Source organism: Kogia breviceps, chromosome 17, assembly GCF_026419965.1.
Source record: "Kogia breviceps isolate mKogBre1 chromosome 17, mKogBre1 haplotype 1, whole genome shotgun sequence".
NCBI classification, from domain to species: domain Eukaryota; kingdom Metazoa; phylum Chordata; class Mammalia; order Artiodactyla; family Physeteridae; genus Kogia; species Kogia breviceps.
Genome location: NC_081326.1, coordinates 75,331,176 through 75,357,426, shown reverse-complemented (window position 1 = coordinate 75,357,426; position 26,251 = coordinate 75,331,176). Strand labels below are relative to the sequence as shown.

The window sequence follows — 26,251 nt, the reverse complement described above, 5'->3', positions numbered from 1 at the left end:
CCAACCTGACGCACTGGGTTACCTCGGGCATGAGCTGGAAACCCAGGAAGGAGGTGCTTATCTCTTTAAAGTTCTCGCCGATCTTCAGTTCTTGATGAAGAAATCCAGCCGTGGTCATGACCACGATACTGTTACCGGTACCTGCAGGATGGAAGAGGCAGCATGAGGGGCAGGCAGAGGGAAGTCGGAGCGCAGGGACGACAGCGCCGCGAGAGCTGCACCGGGACCGGCGGGGCCACGGCTCCTGTACCACGTCTGACCACAGTGTCGGCATCTGTCACTGTAGCTGCCCCGTGGCGCCTTCGCCTTCTCTCGCAGGGACACTCAGACCATTAGCCCCATTTTTACCGACGAGGAAACGGCTGGAGCCCAGCGCCCTCTTCTGAGGCTTTCGGAACCCCTCCTGCCGCCGTTATTCGGCATATTTCCTACCACCTGAGGCCGTGGCGTCTGCTTCCCCCGGCGGTGAGGATTAGAACTCCAGGTGATGGTGCCCCGCCATGGGACACGTCTCCCTGTTTAAGCTCTTCTCTGTCTCTTTCTATTACTCACTCCAGCAAACCAAGAGTTTCCACATCATGAGAGCTACAGGTCATCAAAATTAGTACCGCAGGGAGGAGGTCAGATCACGGTTACAGGGGAGACGGAGTCAGGTTCAAGGGAGGTGAAGAGCCGCAGGGCTGTGTCCTGTCTTGGCTTTTATTGCCTGCATCCTCCACCTCCCGCCCTGTGCTGAGGCCACCAGGACAGGAGGACACAGCCCTGCCCTCAGACAGTGCCATCTGGCTCCAGAGGGAGGGGGTACGAGTCCCCAAGGTGGGCTCTGGCTTCCTGTCATGGTGGGTGGACTCCAGGTCTGCAGAGAAATGACCCCTCTGTCCTTGGCTGCCCTCAGGACTCGGAAACTCAGCTGGGTTCTTGGTCACAGGTGGCGAGAGCCCGCACATACCTCTCTTTCCTGCCTGAGACCTCATAAGCAAACCCCAGCATCTCCTCATCCCTGTAGGAAAGGCTTGGTATATACCTTGGACATTCCTCGAAACCCTAAAAAGGGCCATGCTTTAAGAACAAAGACCACATACCAGGACTAAGGTCAAAACTGAAATATACTCACCCTAGAAAAGCCTAAAACCAAGCCTCTCCACAGGATCAAGATGATCTGCTGCCAGTAATTTAATGACCTTCTAGAACAAGACTTAAGGATATAGTCCAGAGTCTCCTCAGCATGCCATTAACAATATCCAGAATGCAGTGAAAATTACTACACATGTGAAGCTTGAAGATGCAACTAAAAACCAACAGGAAACACAGTAGACAGAAGCAGACCCACAGATGATCCAGTATCCAGCAGACAAGGACTTTAGACCAACAATTACAAGTATGTTTTAAAACTTAGAGAAAGATCTGGAGAGGATGAGTAAAGAATATAGGATTTAGGAGAGAAAATCAAAGTTCTTTATAAAATAAATGGAAATTCTAGAACTAAAATGAAAATTTTCTGGATAGGTGTTAACTGCAGACAGGACACAGAAGAAGAAAGGTTCTGGTCTTAGCCAGACTAATATAAGCAGCTACAGAAACCACATTATATTCAGCAGAACAGTGGGAATGACGGCAGACCTCCCATCAGGAACAAGCTGAGCTGCAAGACAATGGAATGATATTTCTAATGTGCTGGGAAAAAAATAAAAACTATCAGCCTAGAATCTGTTTACAACAGACTCATATCATAAGAAATACTACAGGAAATTCTTAAGGCTAAGGGGCAATGATGCAAGATGGAAACCTGGATTTTAAGGAGTGAAGCTCAACCAGAAATGGTAAACATATGGGCAAAAATAATTTTTTTTCTTAATTTCTTTGAAAGACCATTGAGCACTTAGGCAAATTTTTAAAAATAGGTTTATCACAATCATAGAAATAAAATACTGCATTTAACAACAATAGGAAAGGGAGAGAAAGAGGTAAATGGAATTAATTTTACTGCTGTGCTGTGTCCATTATACATGAAGTGGTGTGTAACACTTATTTAAAGTAGATTGTGAGAAGGTAAGGTTGCACACTGAAATCCTTAAAGCAACCACTAAAAAGTGGAACACAAAACACAGAGCTAGGTACTTCCTGGGCAGTCCAGTGGTTAAAACTCCACACTTCCACTGCAGGGGGCGTGGGTTCGATCCCTGGCTGGGGAACTAAGATCCCACATGCTGTGTGGCACGGCCCCCTCCCCCACCAAAAGAAACCGAACATAGAGCTAAAAAGACAATAAAGAAGATTAACTTGAATTTAAGAGCAGTCTAAAAGGAGGCAGGAAAGGAGGAACAAAAGAAAAAAGTACAGATGTGAAAAATGGAAAAAATAAGTAGGGTACACTCAACCTTATGATTAATCGTCTTGAAAGTGAGTAGACTGATTGACCCAGGATATGAATAGGCATTTCTCTGAAGAAGACACACAAATGGCAAGTAGTCCATGAAAAGATGCTCTACATCATGAGCCATCGGGGGAAATGCAACCAGAGCCGCAATGAGATGCCACTTCACGCCCACTAGGATGATTACGATTAAAAAAATAGATAATAACAACTTCTGCTGAGGAAGGGGAGGAACTGGAAGCCTCATATACCGCTGGTGGGGATATAAAACTGTGTGGCAGCTTTGGAAAAGAATGACAGGAGAGCCGATAACCAAGCTGTAGCATTCACGCAATAAAAAGGATGAGCTATTGCTACTCAAACACTGTGGATGAATCCTAAAAACATCATGTTGCCTGAACTGAGCCAGATGAAAAGAACACATGCTGTAGAGCCCATTTATAGAAAGTTCAGGAACAAGCAAAACAAAACCATAATAGAATTCAGAAGTTGTTTCCCTCGAGTGGGGGCCACCTGGAAAGGGGCACAGAGGGACCAGCAGCGGTGATGGAAATGTTCTGTGTCTTGATTGCCAGGTGGTTATGTGGTGTATACTTTCATCAAGACACAACAAACTGAACAGTACGCTACTGGCACAAAAACAGAAATGTAGATCAACGGAACAGGATAGAGATGCCAGAGATAAACCCACACACCTATGGTCACCTAATCTATGACAGCAGAGGCAAAAATATACAATGGAGGAAAGCCAGTCGCTTCAATAAGTGGTGCTGGGAAAAGTGGACAGCTACATGTAAATCAATGAAATTAGAACATTTTTTAACACCATACACAAAAATAAAATGGATTAAGGACCTAAATGTAAGGCCGGACACTTTTATTAAAACTTTCAGAGGAAAACATAGGCAGAAAACTCTTTGACATAAACTGCAGCAAGATCTTTTCTGACCCACCTCCTAGAGTAATGAAAATAAAACCAAAAATAAACAAATGGGATCTAATGAAACTCGAAAGCTTTAGCACAGCACAGGAAACCCTAAACAAAAAAGACAACCCTCAGAATGGGAGAAAATATTTGCAAACGAAGCAACCGACAAGGGATTAATTTCTAAAATATACAAACAACTCATGCAGCTCGATATCAAAAAAAAAAAACCCCAAATAACCCAATCAAAAGAAGAGCAGAAGATCTAAATAGACATTCCTCCAAAGAAGACATACAGATGGCCAAAAAACACATGAAAGACGCTCAGCATCACTCATTATTAGAGAAATGCAAATCAAAACTACAACGAAGTATCACCTCACACCACTAAGAATGGCCATCATCAAAAAGTCTACAGGACTTCCCTGGTGGTGCAGCGGTTAAGCATCCACCTGCCAACGCAGGGGACGCGGGTTTGAGCCCTGGCCCGGGAAGATCCCACATGCCGCGGAGCAACTAAGCCCGTGAGCCACAACTACTGAGCCCTCATGCCGCAACTACTGAAGCCTGCGCACCTAGAGCCTGTGCTCCGCAATGAGAAGCCACCGCAATGAGAAGCAGCCCACGCACCGCAACAGAGTAGCCCTCACTCACCGCAACTAGAGAAAAGCCTGCGTGCATCAACGAAGACCCAACGCAGCCAAAATTAAATAAGTAAACTAATTTTAAAAAATCTACAACAATAAATGCTGGAGAGGGTGTGGAGAAAAGGGAACCCTCCTACACTGTTGGTGGGAATGTAAATGGATACAGCCACTATGGAGAACAGCATGGAGGTTCCTTAAAAAACTAAAAATAGAACTACCGTACGACCCAGCAGTACCACTCCTGGGCATATACACGGAGAAAACCGTAATTTGAAACAAGATACATGCACCCAGTGTTCATTGCAGCACTATTTACAATAGCCAGGACGTGGAAGCAACCTAAATGTCCATCAACAGAGGAATGGATAAAGATGATGTGGTATATATATATATACACACACACACACAATGGAATACTACTCAGCCGTAAAAAAGAACAAAATAATGCCATTTGCAGCAATATGGATGGACCTAGAGATTGTCATACTGAGTAAGTCAGAAAGAAAGTCAAATACCGTATGAAATCACTTACATGTGGAATCTAAAAGAAAAGGTACAAATGAACTTATTTACAAAACAGAAGTAGAGTCACAGATGTAGAAAACAAACTTATGGTCACCAGGGGATAAGGGGGGGAGGGATAAATTGGGAGATGGGACTGACATATACACACTACTATATATAAAATAGATAACTAAGAAGGAACTACTGTATAGCACAGGGAACTCTACTCAGTACTCTGTAATGGCCTATATGGGAAAAAAATCTAAAAAACAAAAGTGGATATATATATATATATATATATATATATATATATATATATATATATAAAACTTTCAGTTTGCTGTAACCTGAAATTAACACTGTGAATCAACTATACTCCAATAAAAATTTTAAAAAAACACAAAAAGTGTACATACATTTTGTGCGTCTCATCATACGTAAAACATGCTTCAATTTAAAAAAAGTGTTCTCGACCATCAGCCGTGTTACCTGGCATACACCAGGGAAGACTTCAAAGTGCAGCAACCTCCGTGCGGTGATGCTCAGAAAATGCAGAACCCACGCCACCAGGCACAGCGTCTGTACCTCCCCGTCACACCCACAGGTGTCCCCGCCCGAGGTCTGTGCTGGGAGGGGCAGAGGGGAGCGCGCAGCGTGGCTGGGGAGACACGGGACCCGCACGCAAACGACTGGGCCACAGAGGGCTGCCGGGAGGAGTGGCAGCCCCCGCCCCCCACCGGGCACAGTGAGAGCAGAAACGAGCAGGAGGGGAGGCCGCACACGGAGCAGGGGCGCTGGGGATGTAACAAACTCAGGAGGGAGGTGGGGAGCCGGGTGCATCAAGGAGCCAGGGTTTCACAGTCGAAGCGTGTGGCAGAGGAAGGGGGCGTTGGCTCCCCTGCCGATGCCGTTTCCTAGCTCAGCCAGGAGCCAAGGGCAGGGACCAAGCACTTACAGCACCAGAGGCGGTCGCCATGCAGTCTGATGGCCGAGAGCCCGTCGCCCGGCAGCTGGAACCTGCTGGTCACCCGCAGAGAGCTCGCGTTCCAGGCCAGGACTGTCCCGTCCGTGCTGCACGAGTACACAGTGCTGCGGGGTGAACACACGTGCAGGCGCTTAACCGGGGCCCTGAGAACACCGTGTGCCTTTTCAAGTTCCCAGCAGCTAAAGCATCCACAACACGGCCAGTGAGAGATGCCAGTGCCATCAGGGTGGCGGGTTTCTGAGCGCCCCCCCGCCCACCCCGGCACCTCCAACACGGCTACTGGCTCCGCCAGGAATTGTGAACAGAACCGTAAAGGACGGTTAACTAAAATCCACCCCTCCCGCCAGGGGCCGGGAATGGCACATGCCCCCTCCAAGCTCAAGTCCAAGGATCAGCACGGCACGGGTGCCTGGCAGCTGTGGGGAGGCGGGCTCAGCCAGTGCCGGCACGGCCCTTCCACCACCTGATGGCGTGTCATCTTCACGCGAGGACCTAGGTCCACCCGACTGAGGACAGGCGGCACCCCTGAAACTCGGGGCACAAGGGGATGGGGGTGGCACCCAGGGAAGCGGCAGAAAAGCTTAGGAGCTGCGGCCTCCTGCGCCCAGGGCTGGGGCTGCCCGTTCAGGGTGGGTGACCTCAGCATACGTCACATACCCACTGAACCCAATTCCTCACAGAGGGAAACGGGGACCCTGCCTGGTTCTCACCTCTCCCCTGGGCACCCGCTGTGTCCAGGCCCCGTCCCAAGCACAGGACACGGCAGAGAGCAGGACAGACACGGGGCTGCCCTTGGAGGGCTGGCATTCTTAACATGGTAAAGCCAGTGAAGGATGAGGTACATACACATCTTACAGGTTGAACTGTGTCCCCCAAAAAAGATACACTGACATCCTAGCCCCCCAGCACCTCGAAATGCCACCTTATTTGGCAGTAGGGCCTTTCCAGAAGCAATTAAATGCCGCTAACAGTACGGACCCCCATCCAACATCGATCGTTGTCCTCACAAGAAGGGGACATTTGGACGCGGGCACACGGGATCCCACGGGAAGACATGGGGTTCGGGTGATGCGTCTGCAGGCCCGGGACGGCGGGCAAACACCAGAGCCAAGGAACAGGCAAGGCAGGCTGGGTGCCAGCTGCTGCAGGCACCCCACACGTGCTGGACTCGGGCTCCAGCAGAGGCCGCTTCTCTGCACCCATGATGACCCCACCACACAGGAATGTCCCCGACTCACCTTCCAGACCCGCTTTGCCCCCCGCGCAGCCCGGGCTCCGCGGGCCATGGCCCACGGCCGTGGGAACCCTTCCCTCTGGGACCCCTGACCCACGCAAGAGCCGGATGGCCCCTCCTCCCAGGGGAGCCTGGCCGTACCTGGGTGCCTGCGCTCTGTCCTGCACGACCAGACCCGTGACGCTGGAGCGGTGGTCCGTGAGCTGCTTGTTGCAGGACATGCTGTGGACGTTGATGATGTAGATGACCGAGTCCTCGGAGCCGACCCACACCTGGCTCTGCTCCGCCACCACCATGCAGTTCTGAGGGGGCCGAGGAGAGAGCGGGAGGGCAGTCAGTTCCCCGCGTTCCCGGCCGCCGGTTCTGTCCTGTGCGCGCACAGCCAGCGCCGAGCTGCCGCTCAGGGACCGGCCGGCTTAGGGTCCTGCCGGCCTCTGGTCTCGCTCTTGTCATTCGATCAACACATCATCTTGCTGTGCGTTCCTGTTTAAGGATATGCCTCTGACCCTTGAATGACACAGGTGTGAACTGCATGGGTCCACATTTTCTCTGTAAAGCACGTTCCAGCCTCTGGCACCTCATCAGCTCTATGCTAGGGCACCATGTCAAACAGCAGAATCACGATAAAAAGCACAAAAATGCGAAGAACATGGCACTAAATAGGCCGTGAATAGGACACATGTCTACAGTTTGAGCTGAACCGAGAAGGCAGAGTCAGTCGTCTTGCCCGGCCTCGGCTGGGAACATGCGCACAGCTCCCATTTCTCCCTGCTCTGTAGACGTGCATGTCTGTGGAGAACCATGAAAGCGCCGTAAGTATTTGCTCTGGAGCTACAAATAAATTTTAGCGGGTAGGTAAGTTTGCAAATGTGGAATCTGCAAATAACGAGGACAGACTGTATATTAGCAACAAACAAAATGCCAGTGCTCTTGCAGCTAAGAGCGCTCTCAGGAATTCCGGCTTAGCAAGTGATTATCTTTAGACTTTCTGAAATTCGAAATTAAGGACTGAAACACTGAAGAGTTAGAAAAGCCACATAAACACATGAAACGCAAATGTGTCTGCCTGTACCTCTCAACCAACCCGACTGCATCCCTAAAAAAAGCGTTCCCAGGCTTCCCTGGTGGCGCAGTGGTTGAGAATCTGCCTGCCGATGCAGGGGACGCGGGTTCGTGCCCCGGTCTGGGAAGATCCCACGTGCTGCAGAGTGGCTGGGCCCATGAGCTATGGCCGCTGAGCCTGCGCGTCCGGAGCCTGTGCTCCGCAACGGGAGGGGCCACGGCAGTGAGAGGCCCGCGTACCGCAAACAAACAAACAAACAAAAGCGTTCCCTAAACGTTTCCTGAGAGGTGTCCGACTTTATCCATGATATGGGCAACATTTTACTGGTAACCGAACAAGGGTCTCAGATTGTCAGATCCAAGCAGCTTTCGAAGAGCCACAGTTACGTCACTGGGGAGGGCTGAGGCTACGTCACTGGGGAAGGAGGGCTGAGGCTACGTCACTGGGGAGGGCTGAGGCTACGTCACTGGGGAGGGCTGAGGCTACGTCACTGGGGAGGGAGGGCTGAGGCTAATCTAATCCTGTGTAATCAGTGCCCGTGGTGCTTACTGTCACTTATCTTTGTCAGAAGAAAAGAGCTCATAAAAATTGACAGCTTTAATTTTACCAACAAACATTCTCATAAGTTAGGAAAAGATGCTACCTTGCTAATTTCAGAATTAATCATCTTAAAAAGCCCTTTCTTTTGAGGCATCTAGCTGAGAATTGTAACATTCTAGTAAAATGTCTTTCTTTAGTGGCCCAAAGATATCTTAGATAAACCACTTGGAACTTCAAATTTCAGATGAGGCAGCATTTTCTAGAGATAATTGCCCCAGTTTCTGTCTTGTTGAAACAGTACAAAATATCCCCGTGAAACCAGTGGGAAGATATTTTCACATAATTGGATAACTTTCTGCTTTAATTAAATGTTACCTGGCCTAACTGGGGAGCAGAAGATTGATACAAAATGCAGCCACGTGATTTTATTTTCACAGGGATTTTTAAAGTTATTCTATTATTAAACAGTCTTTGAAATGCTTGTAACTAAGAATCAACAGGAAAAAAATTAAATTTTAGAATAAGAGTGAAGTCCTTAATTTCTCCTCCTTGTTTTTCATTTCATCTAAAGCGTTATTAGACTTTTGTACATATTTTACTTTAATGTGTCTTGGATTCCGTTCCTTTATCACCTGAGGCTCATCATTTGAATGCGGGGAAAATGGTTTAGCAACTTCTTGAGAATGATCCCGCCACCCTCTTGGCAACATATATTTGAATTCACCGTATTTCTGTTTCACCCCAGCTTTGAAAGCATAGATTGTCACATTATCTTCAGATGGTGGAATGTGGCCATCAAACTTGATGATACTAAGTAATGAGGAACACTTAGGTACGTAAACTTCACGACACCGTGCCTTTTACATTAAACGTGAAAAAAGAAGTTTTGTGTTAAAGGAGTTGGCCTGAGGATTTTCCTAGCAAGAACCCCTTGGGACAGTGGCTTCTTTTGTGCCCTCAGAGGGTCTTGAACAGGATGAAGCCCACCAAGGAGTAGGTGTGACAGCATTTTGAACAGTAGGGTGGTATCGCCAAAGATACCTGGAGTGCCGAGTTAAAAGGCAGCCCCACCGGAAAGAAACCACTGATCACTCCTCATCTGGAAACACGAATTCACACGACCCGTTCCAGGCGTGGAGGCCCTGGGGCACATGGCTGACATCACGTAGTACAGAAATAAGAAATGATTTTCAAAGGGCCGTGCAAGGCCTCAAGAAGTCTCCAGAAAGCAGGGGGCTGCTCCTGGTGGCACTGAGGGATACAGACCTAAAACCTGACCTCGGGTTTGTGGGGGTGGGGTGAGGCTGTGTTTGCATGAATTTAACTTACTTTTTAAAATTTATTTATTTTTGGCTGTGTTGGGTCTTTGTTGTTGTGCACGGGCTTCTCACTGTGGTGGCTTCTCTTGTTGCGCAGCACGGGCTGTAGGAGCGCGGGCTTCAGTAGTTGTGGCTCGCGGGCTCTAGAGCGCAGGCTCAGTAGTTGTAGGTCACAGGCTCTAGAGCACAGGCTCAGTAGTTGTAGCACGTGGGCTCAGTAGTTGTGGCGCACGGGCTTAGTTGCTCCGCGGCATGTGGGATCTTCCCGGACCAGGGCTCGAACCCGTGTCCCCTGCACTGACTGGCAGGCGGATTCTTAACCACTGCGCCACCAGGGAAGTCCCTTAACTTTCTTTTAATTAAAAAAAGTTGGCTAGGCTATCAGTCTAAAAGCTCAAAGAATTGAGGTTTCTCAACCACGAGATAACTATAATATCATGCAGATTTGACTTAAATGGTTCCTAGTTTTCAAACCCAAATGTGTTAAAATCATTCTAGTGTCTGCTTTCGGCGACTGACAATGTAAATGTGAGATTACCACACTGCCCTTTCCTGTTTTAGATTTCAGGGCGGGGGTGGTTAAAGCCATTATCTGCTCACTTAAAGAAGAACATTTAAGTGAGGGATGGAACAAGCTTGCATTTTAAAACTCGAGATAAAAATCAAAGACTCGCGGGATTCAGCGTGTGTCCCGCTGCCTGTACAGGTGGACGTGTTTAGTTTCCAAAATCACAAGTTAGCCTGGAAGCTGACTGAGTACTGTGCGCGTTCGTTTACTCACCAGTTTAGAAGTGCCCACTTTGAAGCAGTGCTGGTGAACTGTCCAAGAGGAAGCGTCGAATACCACCACCTTGCCTCCGTTCAGAGCGCACCATAATTTGGGGTGAGCGTCCTCAACTTTTTCTGCTGGGTCAAGATGCCCTGAAGAGGAAAGCGACCCGAAACGGTGAAACCCTCTGCTGCATCAGCATGTGGTTCATACACGACCCAGGTCCTGCCCGTCCCCTGCTCAGCCCCAGGTGCCACCCCGGGTGCCCAGGATCCAAAGGTGAGCACGGCCCGAGCTTCCGTGCCCCTCGGAGCTTCGAGTCTCGGGGACAGGCTGGCTCCAGCTGGAGAAACACGCAGACAGACGGAGCCCGGTGGGGGGCGTCCCTGAGCCCGGACCCGGAGGAGGCCTGAGGATTCACTCGGGGGCGGCGTTTCAGGCAGAGGGAAGTGGGCGCGGGGACGGAGTTAGGAGGGAGCCTGTGGACGCACCCCCGAGGGCAGCTGGGCTCCCGCGGCCTCATGTCACCGCCAACACGAAGCCTGGTCCTCCGCGCTTTCCGTCTGGGCCTTCCTAACGGCGTGAAGACTTTGGCTTTTCAGGTGCGGTTTATTTGTGTTTCCCTGATGCCGACGAGGCTGCTGGCTTTAGCCGGCCATCTGGATCCCCTCCGTGGTTGAAGCCTTTACGTCTCCTGCCCATTTCTGAATCGGGCTGTCTCATTCTCCTTGACTTGTAGCCGTTCTTTAAATATCCCCAACTCGAGCCCCTTGTCGGTTCTCTCGTCTTGTGAATATCCCTTTCCCGGTCTGCAACCACCACTTTCACTCGCTTGGAAGTTTCTTTTAAAAATCCTTAACTCACCAGCCTGTTCCTTTATGGCTAGTATTTTTTATATGCTATTTGTGAACTTTTTCCTTACCATAAGGTCACAAATACCTTCTTCTATGTTATCGTCTCCAAGTTTCATCTGTTTATGTTTTTGCCTTTCACGTTTAGACTGGGAAGTGATGGCCGCGTGTGGTCTGAGGTGCGGTCGAGCTTCATCTTCTCCACACGGATGCACATCCCAACGCCTTTCAGGATGGAGACCGTCGTTCCCCTCCCCTGCTCTGAGCACCACCTCCGTCATAAGTGCAAGAAGTGTGAATGTGCCAGTCTTTCTGGGGTGTTCATGCCCCGCGAGGTCACGAACCTCGGAGGGTAAAGGGCGGGGGTGCACGGCCGCTGCCGCCAACTCCTGATGTGGACGGGCCGAATACGGGGCGACCGGACTCGAAGGCTCTCTTCTGCCCGGAACTGAGCTCCTTTGCTCCCAACACTATAACCTTGGAGCAAGTCTCTGCTGCAACTCTCCGCAAGTCAGAATTGAGTAAAAGCACTTGGACAGTTGTACGCCCGTGACACGGGGCGGTCTGTTTACCCCTAGGCCCGGGCAGCGACCCCGTCTTCTTGCCGTCGTCACTCTGACGCAGCTCGTAGGGGCCTTGGAAGTCTGTGGGGCCATCTGGCCACCCCAAGCAGGAGGAGCTGTGTGGTCACACGTGCACATCAGCATAGGAGGTGCGGCCATCCCATCCCGGAGAAAACGGGCTTGATCCGACCAAAGACAGAAGCACAGGGCCTTTATCCACCGGACGTGGGGATGGCGAGGCCGGACGGGGACCCGGCCCCGCTCCAGCCTCTTGAGTCCACAGAGAGGCCGCACCTCATCGCTAGGGGTTCCGCCCTCCAACAGTAGAGAACCACCTGGTCCCCGTCTACCCTCATCCTGCCATTGCCCTTCCACTTCAGCGCTGACCTTGACCACAAGTCTTAAGCTCTCAGATTGTTCCAAACACAGCAGCGACATAAACAACAAGGTCCTACAGTACAGCACACGGAGCTATATTCAATGTCCCGTGATAGACCAGAATGGGAAAGAATATGAAAAAGAACGTATATATGTGTATAACCGAATCACTTTGCTGTACAGCAGAAATGAACACAACGCTGTAAATCGACTCTACGTCAATAAAATTTAAAAAAACAAAACAAAGCAGCAGTGACAGAGCAGGGAACGGTCTTCACCTGGGGTGTAGAGCAGGACATCGACGGCGCGTGGGGAGGTCTCTCCTGCGGAAGGGTTGATCTTGTGCTTCAGGGTCTCTGAGGTCGTCTTCGGAACTGCCATGGGCACTGAAATGCAGACACGGGGGGTTAGTTCCCCAGACTCGAGGAGACCCACGTTATCCAACAGCCCTGCACACTCTGCTTTCCTTAGGATATTAGCTCCGGGGTAAAACTTCGTAATTTGTGAAGATGACGCTCTCTTTAAACTGGACATTAAAGTAAAGCCAAGCGTATCCGGCCAGAGGGCGAGCATTTGCCAACGTCTCTCGTTGCTTTTTTAAAACACAGCTCTCGAGCTAAATGATCTGACCTCTGTCCACACTCAACCGTTACGTACGGTCTAGCAAGAGAAGACTTTATACGTTTCTCCATAAACCTAACCCACGAGTGATTTATCACCCTTGTCACACCCCGTGGCTGCCGCGGGTGCGTCCTGTGTGCTGTAGGACATTGAGCAGCACCCCTGGCCTCACCCAGTCAATGCCAGTAGCGACCTCCCCGGTGCCACACACACACACACACACACACACACCCAAATATCTCCAGTCACTGCCAAATGCCCCACCCCGGGGATGGGGTGCAGATTTCAGAAAGTTTCATTTTTAGACCTTCCATCACAAATGGACCATAAGCTATTAACTTAAGCCCAGGATCGTGTATGGTTACCTCACTACGCTTTACACAAGGGAAAACAGTTCTTGATTGCGAACAAGGGATCAGGGACACGGCTTGGACCATCCCTCCTTTGCCATATGGAATTAAAGAGTGTCATTTGTTGGGTGCTGCCATGGTAACTGTGTATGTTATTTCCAGAGGAGTGAGAAGGCTTTTCTGTAAACTCTAGACAAAGATTAGGCATGAACTTGGAGTGGCCTAAACAGCTGAAGTGTAGTGTGTATTTGGCTTTGTTCCTAATTAAGGGTGGGGGGGAAAGCCCAGCAATCGATGTCTGGTTCCAGGACTGTTGACAAGGTGCCTCCAAGTCACTGCAGCAACTGGAGCATCCTGTCTGCGCCCAGAGGGGGGTCCTCAGACCAGGAAGCTCCAGGGACCACACAGTTAGCGACAGACACAGCCAAGAGGAAAATGCACCAAGGGGAAGCGACACATAACTGAGGCTTGTTTTCCCTAATTCTGGGGTGACAGTTTAGACAACAGTGTCTTCCTGGCTGTATATGCCCAAGAGGAGTAAAACACATGTCCAAACAAAAACGTGTATGTGAATGTTTACAGCAGCACTATTCACGACAGCTAGGAAGTAGAAAAACTCAAATGGCCAACGGCGGATCGGATAAACTGTGCTGGATCCACAGAGCAGAAATACATATGCAGCCACAAAAGCAGTGACTCCTGCCACTAGGGTGAACCCTGGAGCGTGATGCTACCTGAAGGAAGCTAGACACACAGGACACCTACCATACGAGTTCACTTAGAGGAAGTGCACAGACTAGGCCAAAATGTGGCAAATCCACAGGGACAGAAAGGAGGTTAGTGGGTGCTTAGCAGGCGAGGGGTGGCTGCTAAATGTATGGGGCTTATTATTGGGGTGATGAAAATGTTCTAAAACCCACTATGCTGATGACTGTACAACTCTGTATCCACTCAAACCAGTAGCCTGTGCACTGTAAAAAGGAATGGTATGTGAACTGCATCTCAATAAAACTGTTAGTGCATACAGACAGAACTAGATGTCATCTTAAAAACATCCTAGGGCTTCCCTGGTGGCGCAGTGGTTGAGAGTCTGCCTGCCGATGCAGGGGATGCGGGTTCGTGCCCCGGTCCGGGAGGATCCCACGTGCCGCGGAGCGGCCGGGCCCGTGAGCCGTGGCTGCTGAGCCTGCGCGCCCCGAGCCTGTGCTCCGCAATGGAAGAGGCCACAACAGTGAGAGGCCTGCATGCCTCATAAAAAAACCAGAACAACACAAAACATCCTACAACTTGTTCATCTGTGTTTCATGAATTAATTTCGTGTTGTGGGTTTAATCTAGCACATGCGACTTCCGGCACATAGTAATATTAATAGCGATAAGTAATCCTCTATTCTCTGCTTCTTTATGCAAAGCACAGGACAGTGGGTTTTAGGAGGTCATTTAAAAGTTGAAACAAAATAGAAGTAGCTAAAATGATGCATAAAGCTATTCTTACCGATTTGCTATTTCCTAGACTTGAAAAATCTTCTAAAAATAAAAAATTGAGCTTGCCACCAGCCTCTCTGTATGGCTTCCAGGATGTGAGAGCCGGATTTGAAGCTACAGGCGGAGATCAGAGAACTGCTATAGGGGGAGACTGACCAAATCGAGAGACAAAAGAGAGACGGCCGTCGGGGGCCCCCGCGCGCTCGCACACTGAGGCCCAGCAGCCAAGGGCAACCGGGCACGGGGGTCCCGGCAGCTCTGCAGCGGGCCTGCGTCTGCCCGCAGAACTCCGGCGACCACAATGGCGATCCCGTGAGTCACTCAACAACCTTCCACAAATTTCTGCTCTGCCTGAACCAGCCAGCAGCAATTCTGTTGCTGGCGACTAAGACTCAGGACCAGTATCATCTGGTGTAAAGCGGACTCTAATAACCCAGACACTGAAACGACGCGGTGCCTCGATGTGTCCTTAGGAGCAGAGAGCTCCACGGTATTATTAGGTGAGAAAAGGAAAGATGCAGACCAACGTGTGATATTCAAAAAGGAAAAGTACAGAAGAAAACCATTTGAGACATTTAGGATTGGCTCTCATTGATAAGACAAAAGTCAACCAGATAAAAATCACTTAAGACATAACTCAAGACACCATGGCTGCACTGCACACATGCTGATCTTACTTTCGTTCTTCATCTTATCAAAGTAAGACAACTTGGAGGCCGCGTAGATGGCGCCGGGCGACTGCAGTGCACCGACGACGGCGTCCATCAGCAGGACGTGGGTCAGCGCCTGCTGGACGTACTGGGGGTCCTGTAGGAGGGACAGTCATCTCAGCACAGCTTCACTGAAATCATTTCACTCTAAGACGTTGTCACGTCACATAAAACAGCACTTTCAAAGATGTGTGTTTTTCAAAGCCACGTGAAGAGTTTAGATTTGGATTTGACGTCATGTAATCATGTCCTCTTAGTTGAGACACACCCTGGCTGTTTATACCAGGGGTCAGCAAACTTCTGTAAAAGGGCCAGGTGCTGAACATTTTAGGGTCTGTGGGCCACGCAATCTCTGCCACGACGACTCAGCTCTGCCATCAAGGGCAAAGGCAGCCGCAGACACTGCAAAGGAGAGGGCGGGATGTGAGCCCGTACGACTCTCCTTAGACGTCTGCCAGCCCACGGGCTTTGATGAGCCAGTGTGTGCTAAATAAACCAAACAGTGAGCCCCAAAGTCATAGAATATTGGAATCTTAGGACCTAGTCCCCGCTTCCTGCTCCAAACAGAAATGCTCCTTCTGTTTCCATGACCTTGGGCTCCTCAAGTGACGGAACTTCCATCACAAACGGCAGCTCTCCTACCACTGAACGTACGTTCTTCCCGACGCTTTCCACTGGGTGCCGCCCTCACCTGCATCTCCCTGAGGATCCGTGGGCACACCTCTCTAGAACCTTCTGAACTGCTCGCTCGTGGGAGTTCCCTACTCGTACTCTTTGCCCACTTTGCTGTGGGTTTTCCTGTCTCGTCTTTGCCGTTTAGACAAGACAGATACCTACCCCGCACCGTGTCCCCTCGTGTCTTACCCTTCGTCCCTGGTACCCTTCATGACTAGGGCGTCTTAATTTGGTGTGATCAAAGCCATCAGTTTGGCCCAAAGTAAATGAAGGTACAGAAGTCCCTAGGATATAAACGTAACCCTGTGGAAGGAATCGAACACCCCCCCCCCCCAACCAAAGCCCTAACGCTGTGAAGGGGAGAGATGAAGAGCTGCTTAGAGCGGGGTGAGCCCGGACATCCGCCCCCGACGCTCCCCTCCCTGGGATGTCACCAGGGGCGGGGGCAGCGCAGAGCGGTCACTCCCACCGTCCGGCCACACCACCCTGCCGGCCCTTGCGTTTGCCCCCAGGGCACCCCCCAAGACCCCAGGGCTTTGCGCCGGGTCGCGAGCACCACAGCATCCTTAGTGCCTTCCGAAGAGACCTCGTCTAACTCAGTGGATCCCGCGCCCAGGCCCAGGCCCGGCCGGCCTTATGCTGAGCTTTACCACAGAGACATGAGCCTCGGGTGAGGAAACGAAGGCAGCCCGGGCCCCAGACCTTGTGGTCGTCGGCCAGCTTCTTCCCCGCCCACATCTCCTTCACCATCAGGTGCCACAGGTCACACTCTGTTTTCAGATTAGCTTCAAAGACTTCTTTCTTGGACACCATTTTGATTTTTAAAGTGGGAATTCTCAGGAGCAGAAAAGCTACTGTGGTGCTTCTGACTTCCTGCAGAGGGAAAGAGAGGCAAGTAAGTGAAATGACACCCTCAGGGACCCTGGAGTCAACAGGACATACATTTAGGGGTGGCGGTCTGCACACACAGGGGACCCACCGGGCCCTGGCTGACATCCCCATGTGAAGGCAGAGCCCTCGGGGCGGGCCTGGGGCTGGGGCTGCCCGGGGGGGAGGTCCAGCGGGACCCAAGAAGGCCCCGAGGCACCCAGAGCCCGGTGCCGGGGGTACAGGGTGAACAGGGGCTCCCTCCAGGTGATCGTGACAGGGAGTCAGGGTCACGGCGGTGTCTGTGGCTCAGCGAGCCTTCCTGGTGGGTCTAAGTGTGACCTGCCAGCCACACGTCGACAGAGACACACCGGTGGACTCGTCCACAGCGTTTAAAGGTGCTTCATTCTTTCAACTCCTTAAATCTCTGGCTCTGGACTTCTGGGAGGAAGCCTGTCAAAGCAGGCTTGGGGGGAGAACTGAAGGAACCAGGGAGGAGGTGCGTCCACTGGCCCAGGCTTAAGCATGGGCCACGGCCGAGTGCTCCTGCCTCTCTGTCTCTGGGAAGATGCAGTAACTGGATTAACACACCTAACACGCCGTTTACAAATTTAGGAAATAAACCTGGGAAAATAAAGGTAAGCCATGAGTCACGATCTCAGTTCAGATTCCCTTAGTGGGAAGATGACATTTGAAGTTGTTATAAAATGAAGTGCGTGGCCCAGCCAGGAACCTGATCGGGAAACGTGAGATGGAGCAGCTCCCAGGGGCTGGCCCACGACCGTGTCTCAGTAAAGCAACTTCTATGCTTCTCCTGCGTTGTCGAATCAGGTCGGCGAAAGGACAAGCCTGCGTTGCTTCTTGCTCTGCCCCCAGATACAGGTCAGCTGAATAGAGAGTCAGCTGTCGGTGCACTTACTGCTCTGAACACATCACCCACTTCACCTACTCAGTCCTCACATCACCGCTATTCGGAGGGTGCACCCTTATGCCCACTTTACAGGTGAGCAAACCGAGGCACGAACGACAAGTGGCTTGTGACTGCCCCACGGCTGGCAGAGCCCGGTGGGCTGCCCCGGCTGCTGCACCTCCCAAGCCCAGGCGGCCTCCAGGGCTGCCCTCACCTCTATGTTTCTGAAGGTGGAAATCTCCACGTAGCCCGGCCTCCCCTCAGTGAGGAGGAACAGGCGCTTCTGGGTCATGGCGATCTTGCCCACGCCGCGATTTGTTTTGACGGAGCTGGACAGCTTATACACACACTCGTTTTTGTCCAGCTGTTCCATCACCGAAAAAGGCAGGTTGACCTCTTGGGCCTCTGCTTCTGCCTCCTTCCAGCAGTTGTAGAAATCTTTGAATGTTTCTGGGTCAATCTGTTTCTGATGTCCTTAGTTTTATAAAGGAAAAAAAAAAAGAGATTCTTACAGCCACGTACACAGGTGCCTCAAGAACGGTTGCTTTACAATCAGGAAGCAGCACGTTACCCGCAGGAGATAGCAGGTGGCGCCAGCACCTAAGTCTGCCTGGATGGAAACCACCTGGAAAGCGCCCCTCCTTCCCCAGCTTCCCCAGGTGCCCAGGTGGGCAGCTGATCTGGGCTGAGCCCATTGCCCTCTCCAGCCCCCACCTAACCAGGTAGTCACAGTAACTCCTTGGGCACCAGGCAGGGACACTGGGACAAAGACAAAGTCCTGTGTCACCTCTAGAGCTGGTGGCAGCCATCTTGGGGCCAGTCCCAGGGTGAAGCTAATGCTGCAGAGACCAGATCCTTAGTGACACTCCCACACCACTGGATCAAGCCTTACCTGAAGCGAGATTTATCTCGGTACTCTTTCGGTATGTGAGCAAATAAATTATTATTTGTAACCATGGTGATCTTAGTTGATGCAGCAACCTTCCCAAATGTCCAATATTCGGGGGCTCTGGAGTCAGAGAGAGACCCGAGTCCGAAGCCCAGCTTCACTACTTTTTTAGCAGTGTGACCATAGGGCAGCTGTGGAACGAACCTGGTTCCCTGCCTGTAACATGGAGCTGGAACCACCCCCAACTCCCACTCGGCCGCTGAGAAGTCCAGCCCGTTCGAATCTCGATGTTTCCCTGTGTCTGGCTCCTGGCACCCTCCATTCTGCATCCTGGATCTGTCTGCCCTCCGTCCTCAGAGGGCCCTTCACATCCTACACAGGAAGAAGCTCCTAAGTGGCCTCCCGCCTTCTAAGCTGCCCCTGCTGGCGGCCTGCTTCACTCCACGCCTAGAATGAGGCTTCCCGTGTTCACCAGGCCCAGATTCCTCCAGGATCGGGAGCCTCCTCCGCTTCACACTCCTGCATCCCAGCACAGTGACAAGCATGTTGTTACGTGCCTCTGCACACGCTGGTCTGGAGTGCTCGGACCAGAAAACTCCTACCCATCCTTCAAGACCCAGATAAAATGGCCCATGGGCAGCCTTCCCGGACAAGGGGCCCACTAAGCTGATACGCTCTTCCCTCACGGCATCTAACAATGCTTGCTGTGCTCTACCCTCTGGGCAGCTTGGTCCTAGATCAGGAGACTGAGGACTGGAGAGGAAAGCCCTTCTAGCGGGTGGGCAGGTGCCAGGCAGATGGCCCCGCCGATGCTGTGCCTTCGTGGGTCTGCCTTTCCCACCGGGGGCCTGCTCGGGACGCAGGAACCTCCCCGTCCCAGCCTGGCTGAAGGCCAGATCTAAGCGGTCAAGAAAGGCTGTGAAAGCTCGGCTCTGGTTCCCTAACACCTGCCAGGTGACGGTTTCCTGGGGAGTTTGATGTCACGGCCACAACTGAGTCTGGCCTCATCCCCACACAGTGCAGGCGCAGGAATATTCAGGCGAAACTCTCCCAGGTGGCAGGATTCTGAGGTGATTCTCCTCTGGCTCACCTGTGTTTTTCTAATTGCTTTGCAACAGTGGTCTGCTACGTACAAATTTGTTTAATGTCCCTGGATCCAAACAGGATCACACCACGGTGGGTTGGGTCGTTTTTAGAAAGTTAAGTTACTGAGGGACTTCCCTGGCAGTCCAGTGGCTAAGACTTTGCCTTCCAGTGCAGGGGGTGTGGGTTCAATCCCTGGTCGGGGAGCTAAGATCCCACATGCCCTGAGGCCAAACAACCGAAACAAAATAGAAGCAATATTGTAACAAATTCACCGAAGACTTTAAAAGTGGTCCACATCAAAAAAAATCTTAAAAAAAAAAAAAAAAGTGTCACTGAAAAAAATGAAGCACAAGGGCCTGTGGGCAGGTGCCCAGGCCGACGGGCCCGGGGGTCCCTGTGCTGGGCAGCGAGGCACCAAGAGGGCACGCATCAGGGTGGTGCCCCTGACCCCATGCAACGGCTCTCATCCCACTTCCATTGTGGAAAGGCTACTCCATGTAGCTGCCTCTGACTGGGGCACCTCCATCTACACCTCCTGGTGGTTCTGAACGATTATGTGTTTAATCAGAAGCACTTGGTTATTTTAAGTGGACGACAAGGACCAGGATGTTTAGTCTGCATAGCAAAGGAGAAGCCCAAGAGTCAGAAGGGCGCGAAGAGGGGAGTCGGGGAGAACCACGAAGCCATTGCTTAATGAAAGTTGGAGCCAAAGATGCTGGGACGTGGAGCCTGGAGCCAAGAGACCCGTCCCTCCTGTCATCAGGACAAACGCTCCCACCACCTGGGTCCCTGCAGAGTGCCGGGGCCAAGCGGAGCGAAGCGCAGGTCCCCAGAACCGGAAACGGCTTCCTCTCGCGGGCGGACGGGAGGGGGGCTCGCGGGCTTTGAGAGCCGGGGAGAAGGACACCAGAGAAGCCGGGGACCCCCAGGCAGGCCCGTGGACGCCGCCCCTGCCAGGGCCGCAGCACAGCTGGACGGTGCACATCCACGGCACTCACACAGCGACAGCCACCGTGCACGTGAGGGGCCACCACGCACCCCCACAGCCACGGACAGAACACTCACTCGTCTCCGATTCTGCACAAAAATGCCAGCTGTTCACCCCTGCCCCTCACCTGCACTCCAACACAACCCCCCCGGCTCATCTTACGGGGGAGGCAGGGTCACCGGCTCCCCGAGCTCCCGTGGGCCACACCGAAGGCCACACACGGCTGACTCCCCGCCCTGGGGCCAGGTCTGAGGGCCCTGCACCTCGAGTACCAGACTCGAACGTGTGTTCTTACATTACATCCGTTTCTTCTAAGATGGTGACCTTCAGCTTTGACCTAATCCTCCTTTTATCAGCACATACACATCCGTCAGGCAGAAACGTACGCTGGATGCTGCACGACCAACGGTGCACGTATCCCAGAATCAAGGCCAACGATGACCTGCTTGCAGTGCGAATGGAGCCTAGGTGACAACAGGGCCATCGATGGCACGGTCACCGTGGTCATCTGAGGATGCCCTCCCGGGTGTCCTTTCACATCCCTGCAAGTCTGGGGCTGCTGGACGGCGCCCACGTGTCCAGCCGTAAGCCACGCTGTCTGGCTCCCGTGGGACACGCTTGTGGCCAAGGAGAGGTGAGAGCTGGGGGCGACAGGCCCTCTCCTCCCAGGAAGAGAGCGCCGCCCGGGCCATCGGCCCCCCCGGGCTGCACAGCAACGGGCTGGGCTGGGTGGAGAGGAAGGAGCCAGCTGCACGTCCAGACACCTCATCACACGAGAACAGCACCCCCCGGTGGATTTCGCCGCGGTACTTCAGGCCCTGCGGCTGGCCTGGTGCTCGTATCCTTGTGTCCTGGTGGGGGCCCCGCGCGGGGAGGGGGTGGGCAGGGCCTCCTCTGAGAGCGCTGAGCCCCGCGGCGCCCGCGCCCCACCTCCCGGTGGCCTGGGTGCTGCTGGTTGGCCCTGTGAGGACCTGTGCCCCCGGCGGGCTCAGCGCATCCCCCACTGCCCTGCCCACGGCAGTCCCCTGGGCGGCACCAGTCGCCCGCAGATGCCCAGGGGGACGAGACTGGCCGGCTGAGACAGGCCACTTCTCCGCGGCCGACACAAGGTGACACCACGGGGAGGGCCCCGGGGGCGCCGGGCCGGCCGCACCCCCATCACACCGACGGAGGGACCGTGAACAAGCGGCCCCCTCCCTCCACTGGGGGGAAGGCGGCGCGCGTGGGTACAGAGAGGCCGGGCAACTCGACGGGAGCCGTGTGACGAGGAAGGACGTCCCGCGCCTGTTACCAGCAAAGCACGGCCTTTCCAGAGGACACGGGGGCTCCAGCACAGGACACGGAAGGAGATCCGACCCGATGGAAAAACGGGCCAGGCTGTGCGGCGCAGCTCCAGGGAGAGAGGCCGGGACGCCCCGGGCCCAGGTACCGACGCTCAGCGCGAGGCCACCTTGCTCACCGAACCGCAGGACGCTTCAGACGACCGCACCCCGCGCTGCCCAGGACGTGGGGCTGGGCAGCTCCCCGTGCTGCAGCCCCGCCTTGGGGGACCTGCTGGGAGGAAGGCAGCTCCCACCCGACGGGGCTGCTCGCACCATCCTAGAGAAAGCCATCCACGCCCTGGGGGCAGACTGCGAGCCTCACTCGTCAGTCAGCATCGGGACAGGCGGACGTGACCAAGGGTGCAGGCCAACACGCTGCGCTGCCCTCAACGTGCGCAACACCGTCGGCCGCAAAGGCACGGCGAGACACCTGCGAGCGCCACGGACGCGCTTTGAAAATGCACATCGACACACACGTACCGCGTGAGTCGGGCACGGTTCACAAACACACAGATCCTACGCTCCGCTTGTGGGTGCATCCACGTGCCGCAGATGCGTTAAGAACTTGCTCAGAAGGGAAAGGTCAAGTTTGGGACAGTGTTCCTCTGAGGAGGGAGGGGCGGAAAGGGTTCTGGACCAACCAGACGACTGCAGTAAACGTGGACAACAAAAGCAGCAGGGGGGCTTCCCTGGCGGCGCAGTGGCTGAGAGTCCGCCTGCCGATGCGGGGGACGCGGGTTCGTGCCCCGGTCCGGGAGGATCCCACGTGCCGCGGAGCGGCTGGGCCCGTGAGCCGTGGCAGCTGAGCCTGCGCGTCCGGAGCCTGTGCTCCGCAACGGGAGAGGCCACAGCGGTGAGAGGCTCGCGAACCACAAAAAAAAAAAAAAAAGCAGGGGGAGTGGAGGTGCCTGAAGCATTCCGGCTGGAGCCATGCGTCCCCACGTGGGAGGAAGGGGTCAGCACGCAGCGAGCAACCCCAGGACGGGAGAGGTGCCATCAAGGGCCGCCAGACCCGCCATCCCCACCCCCTTCCCAGAGCCTCGGCCAGCCCCCGCGTCCGACACGCCCAGGAAGCAGGTAAAGCCCTCGCCCGCCGCGCAAGGCTCTTCCCGGCTGGGCCGACCTGCCCTCGAGGGTCTGCGCTGCCCACCCCGTGGGCATCCTCCTACCTACGGTTAACGCCTCAAAGAGCCGGTGTATGATGCCCGCGTCCTTCACGATGCCCGACTCCTGCACCCTCCTCACGAAGTCGTCCAGCTGCATGTGCTTCTTGGGCAGCTCGAAGTTCTTGACGCGGTCGTCAGCCTTGGGGGCGTCCTCGGGCCTGTCCATGACCTCGCTGATGAGCCGGCGCAGCTCGGGCGTCCGCTCGGCCCGCGCGCGCTCGGGCGCCGGCAGGGACTCCACCGTCCTCTGGACGAGGTCGGCGGGAAAGATGCGCACGTCCGTCTTGTACAGGCTCTGGAAGTCCAGGAGGGCGCCCAGCAGCTGGCCCTGCATCAGCTGGACAAGCCCTCGCAGGTAGAAGTACCTCGCCAGCAGCACCGAGTTCTCGGGGGCCAGCGAGTCCATGGCCTTGCTCAGCTGGGCCACGCAGTCCGCGTGGAAGGCCTGCACACACTGGCCCACCAGCGGAAAGTGGATTTCCGGGATCTTGAAGGTGTATGTCAACTTGGGGGGCACGTCCCAAACTGAGGAGTGAAGGGGAGATGAACGGTTAGCAGAGACCTTAGCAACAGACACGCGTTCCCACCCCATCACTCTGCCCGGGGCCGTTTCTGTGCCTGGGGTGCAGCGTGGAGCAGGACGCCCCGTGCCTCTTCCAGAAAGCTCCACGTGCCCCACGCTGAACGGGGCCCCTCACTGCTCCCATGGCACAAATCATGTTCTTCGTTACAACTGCTGACGCCGAGGTGAAGCACGTGGCGGTGAGCCTTTGCCGAAGGGCTGAGCTAATAACCTAGGCCGAGACGTACCTGCCAGGCAGGGTAAGCCCTCCCCAACAGCTGTTGCGTTCACCTTAACAGCAGCTCTGCGCCACGGGTTCTGTCACCACGCCCATCTCCCAGGGTGGGGGCTGAGGCCTCCCCGGGTCCCCGGTACACAGCTACTGTGTACCCCAGGATCACACAGCCAGGATGCAGCTGTGCAGGGGACTCAGACCCACCAGGAGCCTCCAGAAGGCCAGTGAGGTCTCTTCATTTGAACACACGGCCCCTCCTGGCATCGCCGGCACGATCCCCACTCAGCCTCGAGCTCTCCTGCGGATGCGCCAGGAGGTACCAGCTGGCACTGCTGCCTCAGCTTGAGGCAGCAGCCACTGGGGGCCCGTGCAGCTCACAGCGCTGGCCTCACCGCACTTTCTCCCACGGGCGCTGGCTTCCTCTGTACCCCCAGCCCCTAGGAAGGGCCTGGCAATCACTGGGGGCCCTAAGAGTTTGTTGCACCCCCTTAGACAGTCATACATGTAAACATGTATCTCCTATGTACACATACACGTACGTGCATATACACACACAAGCGTGAAAACAGCGGGATGGGGCGACGGAAAATACAGACGAGAAATCGCTCTCTGTAACGAACGTAGTCCGCAAAACGAATATTCTAAACATATTTCAAATGACTAAACTGCCAGAAAAACAACAGGAACCCCCCCCCCATTCCCTTCTACTGAAACGAGCTTTGGTTTCTTTCAGTGACAGGCGGCATTAGAATCAAGTGAGTGAGGAAAGCCACAGCGCGGGCGTGGCCGGCCCACCTGTGCGGCTGCTCCCACAGTCCTCGGCACGCATCTTCCGCAGCGACGAGTTCCGGGGCGGCGGCTCGGGCACCGTGATGTCCTGCAGGTTGGGCATGCTGACCACCATGCGCCGCTGGGCCCCGTGCGGGGCCGAGGGCTTCCGGCCGGCCATCTTCTCAACTGTGGGTCTTCTTGGGCTCAGAAGCATCCCGTCGGTCCTGCGTGGAAAAGCCCAACACCTTGCAGACACAGCAACGGTTGAGGCACAGGCTCAACTGGGCACCTTCCCCAACGTGGTGACCAGAATCCCGCATTCCCACACCGAGCGGGAAACGGCGGGCACACTCCAGGCTCCCCCACGTGCGGTGAAGGTGGTGTACAGTCCACACCCCAGGAGAAGCCACGACACACAGGACAAACGAGGGCGCCACTGACAGCCGGTGCACGTTTGAGGGGTTCAGGAAAAGCGTCATGGAAGAGGCGGGAAGTGGTGACGATGTGGGGAGAGAACGGGAAGGAAGATGGGGAGAAAGCGGCACAAAGACCCAGAGCTGCCAGCGCAGGTACGTTCAGCGCCCCCCGCGGGGAAACAGAAATGCACGGCGAGGAGCCTGACGTGTCACCCGACTCGTTACGGATTTCTAAACGTGAGACTTCTCCGATCGAATTTATCATTTATCCTTCCAAACAAAACTGTGCTCCTTGAGCACATCGACACCCAAGGAGTCGTGCGCCCTTTAGAACGTGACATGCAAACCTGTCCTCTTCGGACTGCGTGTGGAGGTCCATCTGGGCAAAGGCGTCCACCCTTCTGCTGAGCCGAGCCTTGAGGAAAGCGTGAAACATGTAGGTATCCAAGACCTGGAACAGACGCCGAGGGGCGGGTTACTGCACTTGCTCCACGGTCCTTTCCTCCCTGAGCGGCCGGGGCACCTGCAGCCACTGCACGAGTGACCCTTCCTGACCCACCAAGGCCTCTCGCCAGCACCTGTGGACAAAAGCGCCCAGACCCAGGTAGCTTGCTTAATGTATCATAATCTAAGATTTCCCCTCAATCCCTCCTCGCCAGCCAATCTCAAAGAATCAGCCACTCTTTGCATTTGAAAATCCACAGAAAGTTCAAAAGCCCAAACCACCCCGCCCCCCCACCCCCCCGGGACAGCAGCAGCCACAGTCCCTGTGTTTCGTCATGGATTCTGGCATCTCCCGGATCAACTATACACATGCACACAAACCCCACACACCTCCTACCTGTTTATAAAACTGCTGGTCCCCTGGAGCTCTTGTTTTGAGAAACTCTTCACTATTGAACACCCTATGTTCATAATTTAAGTGATTCTTCACTTCCCTGATGAAGAAAGATAGTCTATTTATTTCTATAATATTTTTAAATACATGAAAAACACATTGCTGTTAGCAGAAAAACAGTAACAAGAAATACACACTTTGAAAAGCCC

At 53.7% G+C, this 26,251-nt stretch overlaps 1 protein-coding gene across 9 annotated transcripts in view; it reads right to left on the bottom strand.

The window, feature by feature from the left end:
• DENND3 (DENN domain containing 3) overlaps window positions 1–26,251 on the bottom strand; it is a 54,138-nt gene that overhangs the window by 1,962 nt on the left and 25,925 nt on the right. For 6 of the 9 annotated variants that reach the window (XM_059042996.2, XM_059042997.2, XM_067017583.1 and 3 more), the window contains exons 10-21: window positions 26,046–26,142; window positions 25,552–25,655; window positions 24,813–25,012; window positions 23,224–23,745; window positions 17,984–18,243; window positions 16,695–16,865; window positions 15,285–15,414; window positions 12,431–12,538; window positions 10,373–10,512; window positions 6,811–6,971; window positions 5,406–5,539; window positions 23–141 (exon numbers count right to left, since the gene is read on the bottom strand). In XM_059042996.2, the coding sequence (XP_058898979.1) occupies window positions 23–141; window positions 5,406–5,539; window positions 6,811–6,971; window positions 10,373–10,512; window positions 12,431–12,538; window positions 15,285–15,414; window positions 16,695–16,865; window positions 17,984–18,243; window positions 23,224–23,745; window positions 24,813–25,012; window positions 25,552–25,655; window positions 26,046–26,142 (2,146 nt within the window). Of the gene's footprint in view, window positions 1–14; window positions 142–5,405; window positions 5,540–6,810; window positions 6,972–10,372; window positions 10,513–12,430; window positions 12,539–15,284; window positions 15,415–16,694; window positions 16,866–17,983; window positions 18,244–23,223; window positions 23,746–24,812; window positions 25,013–25,551; window positions 25,656–26,045; window positions 26,143–26,251 lie in introns of all 9 variants that reach the window. The other 3 variants (XM_067017584.1, XM_067017586.1, XM_067017585.1) reach the window with 1 other exon arrangement.